Source organism: Choloepus didactylus, chromosome 6 (assembly GCF_015220235.1).
Source record: "Choloepus didactylus isolate mChoDid1 chromosome 6, mChoDid1.pri, whole genome shotgun sequence".
In the NCBI taxonomy this organism is placed as follows: Eukaryota; Metazoa; Chordata; class Mammalia; order Pilosa; family Megalonychidae; genus Choloepus; species Choloepus didactylus.
In genome coordinates this window covers 91,726,558-91,745,251 of record NC_051312.1, presented here as the reverse complement: position 1 = coordinate 91,745,251, position 18,694 = coordinate 91,726,558, and the positions used below count along the sequence as shown (strand labels likewise).

Sequence of the window (18,694 nt, the reverse complement as noted above, 5' to 3'; positions counted from 1 at the left end):
GAACGGATAAGCTATCATGGGTAAATTTAATGTTCTGGGAATGCCCAGGAATGACTATGGCCTGTTAATTTCTGATGGGTATAGTAGGAACAAGTTCACAGAAATGTTGCTATATTAGGTTATTTTCTTGGGGTAGAGTAGGAACATGTTGCAAGTAAAGTGGTTATCTTAGGTTAGTTGTCTTTTTCTTACTCCCTTGTTATGGTTTGTTTGTAATGTTTTTTTATTGTATGTTTTTAAATTTTTTTTATATATAGTTGATTTAAAAAAAAAGTTAATTAAAAAAAAAAACAATGAAAAAATATGAAGAGCCCTCTTGAGGAGCTGGTGGAGAATGCAGGGGTATTGGGCTTCCCCACCTCGATGGTGGCTGATGTGCTCACAGACATAGGAGACTGGTGGTTTGATGGATTGAGCCCTCTACCAGAGGACTTGCCCTTGGGAAGACTGTTGCTGCAAAGGAGAAGCTAGGCCTCCCTATAATTGTGCCTAAGAGCCTCCTCCCGAATGCCTCTTTGTTGCTCAGATGTGGCCCTCTCTCTCTAGCTAAGCCAACTTGAAAGGTGAAATCACTGCCCTACTCCCTACGTGGGATCAACACCCAGGGGAGTGAATCTTCCTGGCAATGTGGAATATGACTCCCGAGGAGGAATCTAGACCCGGCGTCATGGGATGGAGAACATCTTCTTGACCAAAAGGGGGATGTGAAAGGAAATGAAATAAGCTTCAGTGGCTGAGAGATTCCAAAAGGGGCAGAGAGATCCCAAAAGGAGCTGAGAGGTCACTCTGGTGGGCACTCTAATGCACAATGTAGACAACCTGTTTTAGGTTCTAGTGAATTGGAGTAGCTAGCAGTAAATACCTGAAACTATCAAACTACAACCCAGAACCCATGAATCTTGAAGACGATTGTATAAAAATGCAGCTTATGAGGGGTGACAATGGGATTGGGAAAGCCATATGGAGCACACTCCCCTTTGTCTAGTTTATGGATGGATAAGTAGAAAAATGGGGGAAGGAAACAAACAAACAAACAAAAAAAGGTAGAATAAGAACTTAGTCATTCGAAGAAACAGTCTTAATGAGGAATCCATCTAGATTTTTATAATTATCCCCAAACTCATACAGTGTTTCACCCACACCTAATTCAGTTTATTTTTTATAGTGAGCTATTCTGTGTTCATTGAGGTTTTAAAAGCATTTGACAATTTTCTTGTAAACATACTTTTTTTTTACTCAGATTAGACAGATTGAAGCAATATTTAATTACATTGCACAACTAGAATAACAAATACAACTGACCCAAGGCACTTGGGGAAAAAGGACAACAGATTCTTGGTGAACATACAGCTCACCTGGTGGGCATCCTGGAGCAGTCAGTAGGACAAGGCATCGGTCAATGAGTTTCTCAGAGGGAATTAAGAACCTCAGTTTAGTGGAGTTTAAGAACTTCTGTACCTTCCTCGTAGGGCTGTTGTGAGATTTAAATGTGAAAATACCGTTAGAATACTTAGAACACTTGCCTGGCTCCTAATACCTGCTCATTAAATGTTAGCTATTGTTATCATTCATGTCATGACCATTAGTATTATTGTTATTCAGCCCAAAAAAATACCTTGGGACAGAGTGGAGAGTGGCCTGAGAAAGAATTAAAAAGTGCCAGCTCCAGTGGTATCAAGTGAAATTGGCGGGGGGGATGATGAAGCTGTAAAGGGAGGATCAAACTAGGAATTATAAAACTCAGACAAGAGGATCCAGAACATGGAGCTATGGGAATTGGGTTTTTAAGACAAGGAGTGTGGAGAAGAGGGGATATAAAGTAAGGGGGATTTATAATTTCAACATACTTATTTAAATCTTAATGATTTAGAAAAATATTTTCCAAATGATAGTTCACAGACTAATTGTTTGAGCATCACCTGGGGATCTCGTTAAAAATGTGAAGATGCTGATTCCTTAGGTCTGTAGTGAGACCCAGGAACCCATATTACTGAAAGCTGCTCAGGTAGATTTGAATGTACAACCAGATTTAGGAACCCATGCCTTGAAAATATAGAAGACTGGAAGTCAAGAAACCTAGGCTTCAGTGTTGGGTTCAAAATAGTCTTGCTATGTGACTTCTTTGGGACTCAGCTTCACATCTGTAAAATAGGGAATATTATCTGTGAACTGACTCCCTCAGACCTCTCTGTCTTAAGGGTCAAGGGAGAGCAAGGGTGTGAAATGTTTTGTCCCTTGCAGAGCCCCTTGCATGTATGAGGGGTGACTGTTAGGTTAGCAGCAGGTACTTTCTGTGTTTGAGACCATGACATTAATCAGTGCTCCTCCACCTGGTATTCTCCCCTTCTCTCCCTCACCCAGCCCCAGCAGCAGAGCAAGGGGTTTGACCCACTTGATCTAAAAAATCTCTTCCAACTGTAAAGTTCTTTAACTGTGGTTTGTTTTTTGTTTTGCAGACACCAAGTTTCTATATGTTCATATGGCTTCTCATAGATATTGTTTCTACAGTTTTCATTTTTTCTATATTTTATTTTCACTGGTAAGCATGTATTTGTCATTTTAAATAAAATTTTCCCAAATAAAAATAATAAATGACTCTTATAGAAGGTTGAGGAAAAAAAACAGAATTGCATTCTTCCTGTATTGCCATCTGGAAAGTTCTCAGGAAGATGGGGCTTATAATCTGAACTTCTCATTTCTTCTTATACTGCCTGCTGCTCCTCTCACTGCTGCCACTTTTCCAACACCAGAAAATATTTTAATGATAAGGACTGTCATTAAAGCTTAGTTAATGCCCATTACAATGGGTTCAATGTGGAGCAGTTGGGAGAGAGTAGGAGTTGAAGTTTGTCCAGAACAAGTGCCTGTGTCCTCCCATTTTCCATAAAACTGGATTTTAGATCTGGCTTTGCCCCTTAGTTGCTGGGTGCCCCTGGGAAAAATTGCAATCCCTCTCTGGGCCATAGTCTTTTTTATCTGTCCAAGAAAATGACATTTGAGAACCCTTGCCAGGAAAATGCTACAGGATTGCAAGGTACAAGGTGGAAGATGGAACATCCTGGTTAAAGAAGGTTAGAGGAGAAGTACTATAGGTTGGATCCCATCACGGACCATTAGTTCTTGATTTGCGACCTATCCTTTTAAAGGGAAAGCACAGACTCTCTGCTTAAGTGAGAATTTGACTAGATAGTATTTATTTTCTGACCACTGACTTGGATCATTGCCTTTTATAGAAGAGATCTGTGAGGTTCATGGATGATCTGCTTCCTTCCAGGTGGAAAGTAAGCAAAAAAGAAAAAGTGTTCCGAAGTGCCAGCATTCACACAGGTAAAGTCAGAGGCCTAGCCTACTCTTTTCTTCCGTCTCTATTCATTGCCTCCAGGAGATAGGTACCACTGCTCATGTCCCTGACCAGATCTGAGGGTGCCTGGGAAATTGGGGGACAGGGACCAAGGAGAGGATGGGAAGTGTAGGCTAGGTGCAGATTTTGTTGCAGCTTTTTCATCAAGCTTCAGATTTTGGACTTCATTCTCTAAGTGGTGAGAACTCTTGGAAGATTTTGAGCATGGGTGTTAATTTGTTCAGTTATTAATATTTTCATTCATCATGTAGTTATTGAGTACCCACTTTGTGCCGGGCACACTAAGAGGGGCTGAAGATAACTGAAAGCTATTTATGGATGGTGGCCCAAGGGGGAGGAGGGTTAGCCTGGCAAAGAGCAGTCGGAAGCAGGCAAAAGCACAGCAGTTGACAGTATTGAGCTAGGCTCACAGATCCAGGACAAGAGTAGCTAACATGCCTTTTAGGGCTGCAGGTACTTTCTGACAGTATGAAAGACTTCTACAGTCAAAAATACAAAATATTGTTGAGAAACATTAATGAAGACTTAAATGAGAGACATAATATGTTCAAGTATTGCGAGACCCAATTTTGTTAAGATGCCAATTCTCCCCCAGTTTACCTGTAAATTCAATGCAATCACAATAAGAAAACCCAAAAAAGAGTTTTTTTGTGTGTGGAAAATGAAAAGAGGACTCTAAAATTTATATGGAAATGCACCCCCCCCAAAAAAAAAAAAAACAACCCTGTAACAGACAGGACAATCTTGAAAAAGAAGAATATAGTTGGAGAACTTATACTACCTGATTTCAAGATCTGCTATAAACCCACAGTAAGACAATGGCATATTAGCACAAAAATGGACAAATAAACAAATGGAACAGAATAGAGAAACCAGAAACATACCTAACATATATGCTCAACTGAGTTACAAGAAAGATGTCAAGGAAATTCAATAGGGAAACATTCTCTTCAATAAACTGTGTTGGAGCAATTGGCTATCCATATGTAGAAAAATTAAATGATAATCCTACTTCACCCCATGTACAAAAATGAATTTGAGGTGGATCAAAGATTCAATGTTAAAGATAAATACTAAAGCTTCTAAAAGGAAATATAGGATAATATCGTCATGACTTGAGAGAGAGAGAGATTTCTTAAACAGGGTACAGAAACCACTAAGCATGAAAGAAAAGAATGATTAATTTGACTTCATAAAAAGCAAAAACCTGGTTCTCCAAAAAGTTGGGATTCCAAGTTGAGTTCAGTTTGGCAAATCCCTGAGGGACCAGTGCAGATGCTAGGAACAGCAGTTTCAGGCTTCCGTCGGCAACTACCTGGAGACTTGGAAAGACAGGGCATCTTTTATTTTATTTTCTCTTCTTTCTTTCTGTTTCTTTATTGGTTTTGGTTTTGGTGTTTTGGTCTGGTGGATCCCTGAGGGACCAGTGCAGACACTAGCTTTGATTTCAGCCCTGTCAGCAACAGCCATCTTCTTTTGTCTTCCTACTGGTATCTACAGGGAAACTTGAAGACACAGGGCACCCTTTTCTTTCTTTCTTTTTTAGTTTTTTTTTTTATTTATTATTTTTTTAAATTCAGTTTTATTAAGATATATTCACATGTCATACGGTCATCTGTGGTGTACAATCAGCTGTTCACAGTACCATCGTATAGTTGTGCATTCATCACCCCAATCTATTTTTTGAACATTTTCCTTATACCAGAAAAAGTAAAAATAAGAATAAAAAATAAAAGTTAAAAAAACACCCAAATCATCCCCCCCCACCCTATTTTTCATTTGGTTTTAGTCCCCATTTTTCTACTCATCCATCCATACACTGGAAAAAAGGAGTGTGATCCATAAGGTTTTAACAATCATACTGTCACCCCTTGTAAGCTACATTGCTATACAATCATCTCCAAGAGTTGAAACTATCAAACTGCAACTACTGGGTTGCAGTTTGATAGTTTCAGGTATTTACTTGTAGCTATTTCAGTGCATTAAGACCTAAAAAGGGTTATCTATGTAGTGTGTAAGAATGCCCACCAGAGTGATCTCTCAACTCCATTTGGAATCTCTCAGCCACTGAAACTTCATTTTGTTTCATTTTGCATCCCCTTTTTGGTCAGGAAGATGTTCTCAATCCCATGATGTCGGGTGCACTTCTGGGAGTCAGATCCCACGTAGTGGGGAGGGAGTGAGTTCACCTGCCAAGTTGGCTTAGCTAAAGAGAGAAGGCCACACCTGAGCAACAAAGAGGTACTCAGGGGGAGACTCTTAGGCACAATTATAAGCAGGTTTAGCCTCTCCTTTGCAGTAATGAGCTTCGTAATGGCAAGTCCCGAGATAGAGTGCTAGGCACACAAAACTGCCATTCCTCAATGTTTGTGAGAACATCAGCAACAGTCCAGGTGAGGAAGCCCAACACCTCCACATTTTCCCCCAGCTCCTCATATATAGGAGCCCCTGCATATATATTTTTATTCTCTGCCCAAATTACTTTAGGATGTATCACTATTTCACACTAACCTGTACAAACCTACCAGGTCTCACTTCCTATTCAAAGATCCATGTAATTATTGTACTTGAACAAACTGTATGAGTTAAATTGTTTAGGAAATATAGATCCTGCACCAACTAAACGTCTCTTCCCTTGGTCTCACATGGGAAGTTGAAGTTTTAAAACACAGTCAGTATCGTCCTTTACCCTTTGGCCCAATTTGCCCTAGTCCTAACCACATCTGCTTCATTCATATCTCTAATTGAAGTCTGGACTCTTTTTCAGCTTTTTTAACAGTTGCTATATGCACTAATATTGACATTCATATCTGCTGAGTTCTAACTCTGAGTTTCAGGTGTCACACAGATACCCAGAGTTCCAGGGATCGATCAGGTTATACACAAAGGGATCAGCATCTCAGAATCTGGAGATAGCCATTGCAATTCAGGAATAGATGTGACTGCTGTAAGAGCTTACAATCTAGGGACCATTAAATAAGTGTTTCCCTGATAACCTGTGCTGTAAGGTTCAGTTAGTCCATATTGGTGAGGCATTATAGTGTTTGCCTTTGTTTCTGGCATAGTTCACTCAAAATGCTGTCTACAGAATCCATTCACCTCGTATGTCTCACAGCTCCTTTTCTTTGTTTTACTTGCCTTTCCTTCCTTCCTTCCTTCTTCATGACAGATCCCACTGAGACCTTAGTTTCAATCTTCTCAGCAGCAGTGGCTTTCCACTGGCATTTATCAGAAGACTTGGGGATGCAGTGCACCTTATTTTTATCTCCCCTTCCATTTTTTTAAATTCTGCCTCAAAATGGACAGTTCCAGCCCCAAACAAGTAAAAATCAGGAATCCCTGAGGAATAAGGTGTGTGTGGGGGGGGGGGGGCTAGATAGCCAGAGCAGCCACGTTATAATACTCAAAATGTTCAGTTTTCAACAACAACATAAAAAATGAAGCATAAAAAGATACAAGAAATTATGGCCCAATCACAGGAAAATTTTTTTAATAAAAACTAGTTGTTGGAATTATTAACCAAAGATCTTAGGCCATCTCTCTTAAATGGGATCAGTGAACCCAAGGAAAACATGGTGTGCCAGTGTATATTTATGTCCCCCAGAAAAAGCCATATTCTTTAATGCATTCTTGTGGGAGCAGACGTATTAGTGTGAATTGGGTTGGAACCTACTGGTTCAGTGTCCATGGAGATCTGACCCACCCAACTGTATGTGATGACTCTGGATAATTTCCATGGAGGTGTGGCCCTGCCCGTTCAGTGTGGGCCTTGTTTAGTTTACTGGAGCACTATATAAGCTTAGACAGAAGGAGCTCATAGCTAGCTGGAGCTGAGACAGACATTTTGAAGATGGCCATTAGATACTGATGCAGACATTTTGGAGAACACCATTTTGAAATGCCACCTGGGAACAAGCAGATGCCAGCCACATGCCTTCCCAGCTAACAGAGGTTTTCCAGATGCCAATGGCTTTTCTCCAGTGAAGGTACCCTTTGTTGATGGACACTTTATGGCCTTAAGACTGTAACTGTGTAACCAAATAAACCCCCTTTTCTAAAAGCCAATCCATTTCTGGTGTTTTGCATTCTGGCAGCATTAGCAAACTAGAACAGATATGCATGAGCAAACTAGAACACATGGACAAAGAACAAAATGAAAATCAGGAAAAAGATATATTAACAAAATGAGAATGTTGATAATGAGATAGAAAATACGAAAGGGAACAAAATAGAAAATTGTGGAGATGAAAAGTATAATAACTGAAATACAAAATTCAACAGTATTCAACAACAGCTTTGAGCAGGCAGAAGAATACCAGTGACCTTGAAGAGAAGAAAATTGAAATTAACCAGTCTGGGAAGCAGAAAGAAAAAAGAATTAAGAAAACTGAACAGAGCCTAGAAACATGGGGACAAAATCACATGTACCAATATAAGCTTCATAGGAGTCACAGGAGGAGAAGAGAGAGAAAAGGAGGTAGAAAAAAATTTGAGGAAATAATGACTGAAAACTTCCCAAATCTGTGAAACACTTGATTATACAAAACCAAGAAGCTCAATGAACTCCAAACAGGATAAACTTAAAGAGATCCACACTGAGACACTATAGTTAAATTGTTATAACCCAAAGACAAAGAGAGAATCTTGAAAACAGCAAGAGAGAAGCAATGTGTCACATATAAAAAAGCCTCAATAATATTAGCAGCTGATTTCTCATCAGAAACCATGGAGGCCAGAGGCAAAGTAATGACATATTTAGAGTGCTGAAAGAAAAAAATATATGCATCAACGAAGAATACTATATCCAGCCAGACTGTCCTTCAAAAATGGAGAACAAAAGACATTTCCAAGTTTTGTTTTTTTTAAAGCCGAGGGAGTTCATTACCACTAGACCTTGCCCTTCAAGAACTGCTAAAGAAAGTTCTTCAGGTTGAAAGGAAAGGACACTGGACTTGAAGCTGTTTGAAGAAACAAAAATCTACAGTATAGGTAACTAAATGGGTTACTATAAATACCAGTATTATTGCATTTTTCATTTTTAACGCTTTTTTTTTTACTCCTTACATAGTGTAAAATACAAATGCATAAAAACAATCATGAAACTATGTTATTAGGCACACACTACAAAAGCATATCTGTGACAGGAACAACATAAAGGGAAAGAACAGATGGATGTAAGAGCAAAGTGTGTGTAGAATATTGAAGTTAAGTTGGTAGCAATAAAAACTAAATTGTAATAAATTTAGGATGTTAAATTTAACCCCATGGTCAACACAAAAATACCTTTAAAATCTACACAAAAGAAAACAGGTAATTCAAAAGGGTTCATTACAAAAGATCATCTAAACAAAAAAGAAGGTAGTAATGGAGAAAAAGAAGGTCATAAAATGTAAGGATCATGCAAAAAAATGTTTACAAAATGGCAGAAGTAACTCTTAGCTTATCTGTAATTACCCTAAATGTAAATGGATTAAACTCTGCAGTCAAAAGGCAGAGACTAAAAGAATGGATAAAGAGGTATAATCCAACCATATGCTATATATAAGGGATTCAACTTAGATCCAAAGACAGAAATAGTTTACAAGTGAAAAGATGAAAAAAAAATATTCCATGCAAGCAGTAACCAAAAGAGATTGGGGGTGCTTTACTAATATCGGACAAAATAGACTATGTCAAAGACTGTTCACAAGAGGCAAAAAAGGACGTTATGTATTGATTAAAGGGTCTATTCAACAAAATTTGCTCAAGGCAGGATTGTCACAAACCTTCTATTTGAGAAAAATTTCAATAAAATGAAATACAATAAAAGAAGGTATGGCTGTAGACATTTGCCCAAAAAGAATATACATATGGTCAATAAATACCTGCCAAGATATTTAACACCATTAGCCATTGGGGAAATACAAATCAGAACCACAATGGGATACCACAATGGCTATTATGGAAAAAAAAAAAAAGTGTCGAAGAGGATGCAGAGAAATTGGAACACTATGCATTGTTGGTAGGATGTAAATGGTGCTGCCACTGTGGAAAGTAGCATGGGTGTTCTTCAAATAGGTAAATATAGAATTACTACATGACCCAGCAATCCCACTCTTAGGTATATATATCCAAAGAAATTGAAAACAGGGACTCAAACAGATACTTGTACACCAGTGATCATTGCATCATTATTCAAAGAAGCCAAAAGGTAGAAGCAACCCAAGAATCCATCAACAAATGAATGGATAAACAAAATGTGGCACATACACACGATGGAAGAAAGAACTTCTGCAACAGGGATGAATCTTGAAGACATTATGCTGGGTGAAATAAGCAAATACTGTATGATTTCACTTATATGAAATATCTAGAAATAGCAAATGCATAGAAACAGAAATACATTAGATATTAATGGGATGAGGGAAGAGGGAAAGATGAGTTGTTGCTTTTTGGGTATTGAGGGTTTGTAAATTTTGGAAGTTATTAAGTAAAAACATATTCATCAAAAATGCCATGAAGAGAGTAAAATTATAAGCTTCACTTGGAGAAGATGTTTACAATAAATACATATGACAAAGGACATGTCTCAAATCAATCTTTTAAAAAGACAACACAGTTTTTAAAAATGGACAACAGACCTGACTATGAAGTTTAAAAGTAATCCAATGGCCAATAAACATTTGAAAAGGTGCTAAATATCATGAGTCATTACAGAAATGCAAAGTAAAACCACAGCAAGATATCAGCCACTAAAATAACTAAAATTAAAAGACTGACAATACTTAGTGTGGAAGATGTGGAATGACTAGAATGTTCATATATTGCAGGTAGAAATGTAAATTTGGAAAATAGTTTGACAATATCTATTAAAGCTATAGATGCAACCCAGCAATGCCATCCCCATGAGAAATGAATGCATTTATCCACCAAAAAGCATTATACATAAAAACAATAGTGAAAATTGCTCAAATGTGCATCAACAGGAGAATGGATAATTTATTGTGATATGTTCATATAGTGGAATGAGTCACAGAAAAATAAAAAACAAACTATGTTACTGCACAGCAACAGGGATTAACCTCACAGATATTAATATTAACATAACACTAAAACAGGCAAAACCAACCAGTGATGATAACAGTCAGAATAGTGGTTACCCTTGATATAGGGAGAGTATGAGTGTTGACTAGGAATGAGCATAAGGGGTCTTTCTGGGATAGTGGAAATATCCTATATATTGAATTTTACATTTAATATTAGTGATCTTTGTGAATTTTTTGTATTTTTTCTTACCACAAAATTTTAAGCTAATGGAGCTTCTCTTTCAGTCATGGCAGTGTAACTTGAGAGAACTAGCTCTCTGAGATAAAAATTATAAAAAGTGGACAAATGTTTTAGAAAAATATATTTGAAAGCCCTAGAGCATTACCAAAAACAGGCAGAATCTGGGGTAGAATCCTGTTTCTTTGAAACAGAAACTATAGCAGATGAGAACCATGAGATTGCAGCTTTTGCGATACAGTGCTCCCTAACTTGTGCATGGTTCAAGGCAGCAGGAAGCCACAAATTTACTGGCTTATGTTGTCACCAGAATGACTTCATGGTTGACAGGTTAGCTTTTAAGTTTTGGGGAACAGAAGGAGCCACAAAGGAGGTAAATCCCCAAATATGCATTTAAATTTTGCCCCACTCCTTGGGGGGGGGGCATTAAATATGCATGCACAAGTGGAGATCCCAGATATTCTGGTAAATAACAGGCATCTACAAGTTGAGCAGAAATGACATTTGCCACCCACAGCAAGAAGACTTTGAGTCCAGCTGGAATAATTGCCTACTCGGAAAAATTCACTATTTTAAGAGGAATATTTTAAAATCTGGCTCTATATTATATCATTCATATTGTCTAATACGTAGTCAAAATTCATTCAAGGTGAAGAAACTGGAAAATATGACCCATACTCAAGAAAGAAAAAAAAAAGCATTCAAAAAGAACTGATCCTGGGATGACCCAGATGTTGCAATTAGCAGATAAGGACTTGGATGAATGATGGATACAAAGGGACTTATTATCAGAAATCATGGAGACATAAAATAAAGAAATAACAAGTTCAAAGTGCTGAAATAAGAAAAGTGTCAATCTAGAATTATATATGCAGAAAAATTATCCTTGAAAATGTTATGGTGAAATAAAGACATTTTAAGATAAGTAAAAACTGAGATAATGCAACAAGCTAGCATTTAAAAAAATCATAATGATAAAATTCTTCAGGCTGAAAATGGTAACTCAGATCTAAAGGGAAGAATGAAGAGCACTAGAAATGGAAAATAGATAAGTAAATGTTTAAAAAGTCAATTTAAATATTTTCTTTGTTTCTCTTAATTTCTTTAAAAGACCTGACTATTTAAAGCAAAAAACATATATAATATTATATATGGAGTTTATAACACATATAGAAGTAATATATAGGCCAATGCTTGCACAAAAGACAGGAGGAGATAAATAGAACTATACTGTTTCAGGTTCCTATATTTTACATGAAGTAGCACAATATTCATTCTAAGTAGATTATGATATGTTACTGATGTATTTTGTAATCTCTAGAGCAGTCACAAAAGTCAATTAAAGAATGTCACTTGTATAAAAATTTTGTTTAAAAAAAATTCTCATCCCGCTCCAAAAGAAGCAAATTTGTTTTAACACCACTTTATCTAATTGTAAACACATTAGTCTTAAAAAATGTCATAAACATATTCTTGTAAAACTTATTTTTGAGCACATTGTTTTTGAGAAAAATTTTTAAAAAGTGCATTGGAAACCACCCATGGTTTTACCTGAAAAGTGAATGATGTAAACAACTAGAATGTATTTTAAAGAAAGCCAGTGGAAGCATAGATAAGGATCTATGCTAAGACTCCTGACTGCTGTAACTCCAGTTGTCTAGTAAAAAATTTATCATAAAAGCCAAACCTTCCATACCTCCCTGAGTATTAGGCAGAACATTCTCAAAGAGATTGCCATATGACATTTTCTGCAGACTACAACATGGAGAAAATTAGGCAAAACCAATTTCCTTGCACAGAGCAGAGGAAGAAAATTTTGCTAGCAGAGATCTCTGACACATCAGCTGGGAATCAGTGGCAGGTAAGGCAGTGAGGGACTGATGGTTCCTTATCAGGTTATGCCCCTATCACCTCCCTCCTTCCCTATGCTCACCCCTGCTGATTAGGTCACTCCCTGCTTACCTTGTTGAAAGAAATGTTATACCAGCCAAACGTACGTCATTGGTACTTTCTTTTTGTATTGTCTACCCTTTGACATTTAAGAGTTTTATATTATACCTTGAATTAAAACATAATAAAATATATTTCTAAAAAGCCACTAGAAGCACAAGGACAGACATATAGACCAATGAAATTGAATAGGAGTTCAGAAATAAACTCTCATATCTGTAGTCAATTAATTTTTTCCACTCAATGGGGAAAGAATAGTCTTTTCAACAAATACTGCTGGGAAAATTGGTTAGCCACATGCAAAAGAATTAAGGTGTATCCTTACTTTACACCATATACAAACATTAATTCAAAGACCTAAATATAAGAACCAAAATTATTTTTAAAAGTCCATAAAACATAGGAAAGTGTTCCAGTTTGCTAATGCCATTTCACAAAATACCAGAAATGGATTGGCTTTTATAAAGGGGGCTTATTTGGTTACAAAGTTACAGTCTTAAGGCCATAAAGTGTCCAAGGTAAGGCATCAACAGTAGGGCACCATCATTGGAGAAATACCATGGGCATTGGTAAAACCTCTGTTAGCTGGGAAGGCATGTGGCTGGCATCTGCTTGCTCCTAGGTTGGGTTTCAGCTCCTCTTTCAGCTCCTGTGCATTCTTCAAAGTGTCCATCATGGCTGCAGCAAGCATCTGGGCCTGGGTGGCTCTTTTTAAAGTACTCCAGTAAATCAATCAAGACCCACCCTGAATGGGTGGGGAAATTGTCACATCTCCATGAAAACAACTTAATCCAGTATTCCAACCTAATCAATACCGATATGTCTGCCCCCACAAGATTGCATCAAAGAACATGGCTTTTTCTGGGGGACATAACATACCCAAACTGGCACAGAAAGCATCTTCAGGATGTTTAATATAGGGCCTTGTATTAGGCAGTGACTTCTTAGACTTTACAACAAAGGCACAAGCAACAAAAGAAAAATATATAACTAGGATGTCATCAAAATTAAAAACATTTATGCTTCAAAGGACTTTATCAAGAAAGGAAAGCGTCAATGTACAGAATGGGAGAAAGTATTTTCAAACAATATATCTGATAAGAATCTAATATCCAGAATATATAAAGAACTTCTACAACTCACCAACCAAAAGACAAACAACCCAATTTAAAAATGGAGAAAAGACTTGAGTAGACATTTCTCCAAACAAGATACACAAATGGCCAAAAACTACATGAAATGATACTCAACATTATCAGCCATTAGGGAAATGCAAATCAAATCTCAATGAAATACCATTTTACACCCACTAGAATGACTACTATTTTTTTTTTAATGGAAAATTACAAATGTTGGAGAGGATATGGAGAAATAGGAACAGTCATTCATTGTTGGTGGGAATATAAAATGGTGTGGCTGCTGTGGAAAACAATTTGGCAGTTCCTCAGAAAGTGAATTATAGAATTACCTTATAACCTGGCAGTCTCACCTCTGCATATATATACCCAAAAGAATAGAAAGCAGCGGCCTGAAACGTATTTGCACACCGGTGTTCCTAACACCATTATTCACAGTTGCCAAAGGATGGAAGAAACCCAAGTGGCCATCAACTGATGAATGAATAAACAAAATGTGATATATACATACAATGGAATATTATTCAGTCATAAAAAGGAATGAAATTTGGATACATGTGGCAACATGGATGAACCATGAAGATGTCATGTTGAATATAATAAACCAGGCACAAAAGGACAAATATTTTATGATCTCACTGATATGAAATAATTAGAGTAAGAAAAGTCACAAAATCAGAAAGTAGAATACAAGCCATCATGGGCCAGGGTGTGGGTGGGAATGAGTATTTAATGCCTAATTAGTATGGAGTTTCTCTTTGGAGTGAATGAAAAGTTTTGGTAATGAATGGTGGTGATGTTAGCACAATATTGTGAACATAATTAGCAGCATTGAGTTATATATTTGAATGTGGTTAATTGGGGGAATTTTAGGTTGTTTATATGTAACAATAAAAAAATAGAACTTGACACACAAGAGTGTAAACTATGGACTATACTTAATAGTATAATTGTGACAATATTTATTATCAGTTGTAACACATGTACAACACTAATGCAAAATGTTAATAATGGGGAAAATTGTATGTACGAGGGAGGTTGTATATGGGAACTCTGCACTATCTTATTTTCTCATTTTTCTGTAAACCTGTTCTAATAAGAAAAGTTAACAGATAATTTAATGTCAATAAAATATTAATAAACAAATGCTAAAAATAAAAAAGACAATGGAGGAATTAAAATGGAATAATAAAAATATATTCAGTTTACCCAAAAGGAGGCATGAAAAAAGAACAAGGCAAACAAAGAACCAAAAACCAGAAAATACAATCAGAAAAGTAAAAAAACAGTAGTCATAAATGCAACCATATTACTAATTACATTAAATATAAATGGACAAAATACACAAAAGACAGAGATTGCCAGGTTGGATAGAAAAGCAAGACCTAGCCATATACTGTCTACAAAAGAAACACTAGAAATACAAAGACATAAATAAATTGAAAGCAAAATGATTTTTTTAAAAAGATACACCATTCAAACAAAAACATACAAAATCTGGGAATGACTCTATTGATATCAGAAGAAATAAATGTCAAACATGAGTCATTTCATAATGTTGAAAAGGTATATACATATATATATATATGTATCTCAGGAAGGTATAATAATTATTACTGTATATGCACCTAATAGCAGAGCTTGAAAACACACAACATAAAAACTGAAAAACTAAAGAGAGAAATAGAAAATCCACAATCATAGTTGGAGATTTTAATATTCCTCTTTCACTACTTGAAAGAACAACTAGACACACACAAAAATAAATCAGAAAGGATATAGTTCTGATCCATGTGTCAACATGGATGAACCTTGAAAACATCATGTTGAGTGAAATAAATTGGACATAAAAGGACAAATATTGTATGATCTGGCTGATATGAATTAATTAGGATAAGATTAGAATCTAGAATAAAGTTACCAGGGGATGAGGTAGGGATAGGGAATGGGAAGTTGAGGCTTAAAATGCACAGGGTCCCTATTTGGAATAATGGAAATATTTTAGTAATGGATGGTGGTGATGATAGCACAACATTGTCAATTGGTTAACAGCAATGAATTATATATCTGAATATTGTTAAAAGGGGAAATGTTAGGTGTATATATGGCAACAGAATAAATTTTTTTTAAAAAAATCCATGGAACTACACTATACAAACAATGAATCCTAAGTTAAACCATGGACAATTAATAGTACAATTATAAAAATATGCTTTCATCAGTTGGAACAGATGTTCCACACCAATGCAAGGTAATAATAGGGTGATATATGGAAATCCTGTATTTTATGCAGGATTGTTTTGTAAACTCACAACTTCTTTAATAAAGGAAGAAAAGAAAAAAAAAGAATATAGAAGATGTGAACAACACTTTCAACTACTTTGACCTAATTGACATTTATAAAACACTACACCCAACAGCTGCAGAATACACAACATTTTCAAGTGCACATGGAATATTCACCAAAGTATTCACTACATACCACACAACGAGCAAGTCTCAATAAATTACAAAAGAGTAAAAAAATTACGGAGTATGTTCTATGATCACATCAAAATTAAATTAGAAATGAATATCAATAAGATATCCAGACATGCCTCCAAATGCTGGGAACTAAGCTATATATTTCTAAATACCTGTTATTGGTCAAGGGAAAAATCACAAGGGAAATTAGAAAATAATTAGGGTTAAATAACAATGCATACACAACATTTACAGCTAAAGCTTGGAATTAGAGTGAAATTTATAATTTTAAATGTTATATAGAAAGGAAGAAAGGCTTACTATTGATTACTGTTTCTGTCTGAATAAGCTAGAAAAAGAAGAGTACATTTTTTTCCAAAAAAGAAGGAAGGAAATAATAAAGATATAATCAGAAATCAATGGGATAGAAAGACAAACAATAGAGAAAATGAATAAAGTGAAAGTGGTTCTTTAAAAAAATTAATAAAATTGATAAACCCTTAGCAAGACAGACAGATGGACAAAAAGAGAGATTACCATACCATGAAATAGGGAGTATCTATACAGACCCTAGACATAAAAACGAAAATGAAGTAATAGTATGAACATTTTTATGACATCACATTTGACAAGTTAATTGAAGTGGAAAAATTCCTTGAAATATACAACTTACCAGAACCAAGAGAAAAAGAAATGGAAAATTTGAATAACTCATTATCAGAATTGAATTCATATATCAAAACATCACCACAAGGAAAATTCCAGGCCCAACTGGTTTCATTGGTGAATCAAACATTTCTTTAAGTGAGAAATGCTGCCAATCTTATACAAACTCGGGAGAAAAAGAGGAGTAAAGAATCTTCCTCAGTTCATTTTTGGGGTCCAGGAATAATCTGGTGTGAAAACCTGACAAGCACATTACAAGAAACAGTTTAGAGGTCAATATCACTCATGAACTTAGATATAAAAATCCTTAACAACTATTAACAAGCCCAGCATATATAAAAAGGAAAATACATCATGAGCAAGTGGGGCTTGTTTGTTTGAAAATTAATACAACCCTCTATATTAACAAAATAAAGGAAAAAATTTGTAGTTTTCAGCAATCATTCATATTTCTTATAAATTAATAAATTATAATTTGAATATTTGACAAAATTCAACTTCCATTTAAGATAAAAGTTCTCAGCAAACTAGGAATATGATGGAACTTCCTCAGCCTATAGCCAATATCATCCTTAATTGTGAAACACTAAATATTTTCCCCTGAAATTCAGGAATAAGGCAAGGATACGGCTCTTATCACTTCTTATCACTTATATTCAACATTTTACTGGAGATCCTAGACAATGTAATCAGGTAAGAAAAATAAAAGTCATTAACAATTGAAAAGGAAGAAATAAAACTGTCCTGGTTCATAGATGATATGATTGCTTACCTAAGAAATTCTAAGGAATCAAACAACAAACAAACCTGCTGGAACTACTAAGTGAGTTAAGTAATTGTTCTGGAAACAAAGTTTATTTACAAAAAAAAAAAAAAAAAAAAATCAGTTTTTTGTCCATAAATTAGAAATGAATTGGGAAATTAAAAATTTTAATTTATAATTATTTAAATATTTATATGGCATTAAAATATATTTATAATGGCATAAAAACATAAAATACCTAGGAATAAATTTAATGAAGGCTTTGCAAGGCCTCAAATGAAGATATATGAATGGTTGCTGAAAACTACAAAATCCTACTGAGAGAAACTAAAGAATACCCAAATAAATGGAGCAATATACCGGGTTCATGAATTAGAAAACTCAATATCATAAAGATATTAGTTGTTATGGAATTGACCTACAAATTCAAATCAAGTCCAATACAATTCTCCTACTCCTGTGAAATTGACAAAAATACAGCTCATCTGTGTAGTTGTTTCTTTGAGATTGAAATTATACTCAGGGCAAAAATAACTGATGAATGAATAAAGGTGATTTATTATGCATGATTTACATGGAGGAAGATATAATAAGTTCTGGAGAGAGAGACAGACATAACATACTGATAATGAGAAATATGTTACAGAACTAAAAAGAAATATATAGATGTTACTGAAACCTGAGGTATGTAGCAAGCATCAAAATGTAATAAATTTACTAATAAGGAATTTCTTTACCTTACATGCCATAATATGAAAATGAACATTGCTACTCTACTCTGTTTTAGTGAATATTATTAAGCCAAAGCAGCCTAACATAGCAGATGATTTTGAATGAATTTCTAACTAGTACATACAAAGAAAAATATATTAATAAAAATTGCCTAGCAAGCAGTAAATTGAAGTAAATGTGAATGTATAGGTAGCCACAGTCTATGTAGACAGATATTTCAATAAAAACAGGTACAAAGCAGAGAGCAAAATAACAAATGTCAAAGAATTCCATTATCATGCTCATTAATGTTTCTCTGACAGTCACTTGCCAAGCAGTAAAAAAGATATTCATCCTAAAAGAAATTGATATTTCAATTTA

The 18,694-nt window shown here is 35.4% G+C and overlaps 1 protein-coding gene across 1 annotated transcript in view; it reads left to right on the top strand.

The window, feature by feature from the left end:
- The window catches only part of GDPD4 (glycerophosphodiester phosphodiesterase domain containing 4), a 102,537-nt gene extending 98,570 nt beyond the window's left edge, over positions 1 to 3,967 (top strand). Inside the window, exons 14-16 of the mRNA XM_037839763.1 lie at positions 2,457 to 2,539; positions 3,275 to 3,327; positions 3,957 to 3,967. Coding sequence (XP_037695691.1) covers positions 2,457 to 2,539; positions 3,275 to 3,327; positions 3,957 to 3,967 — 147 coding nt within the window. The remainder of the gene's footprint in view (positions 1 to 2,456; positions 2,540 to 3,274; positions 3,328 to 3,956) is intronic.
- Positions 3,968 to 18,694: the final 14,727 nt, after the last annotated feature.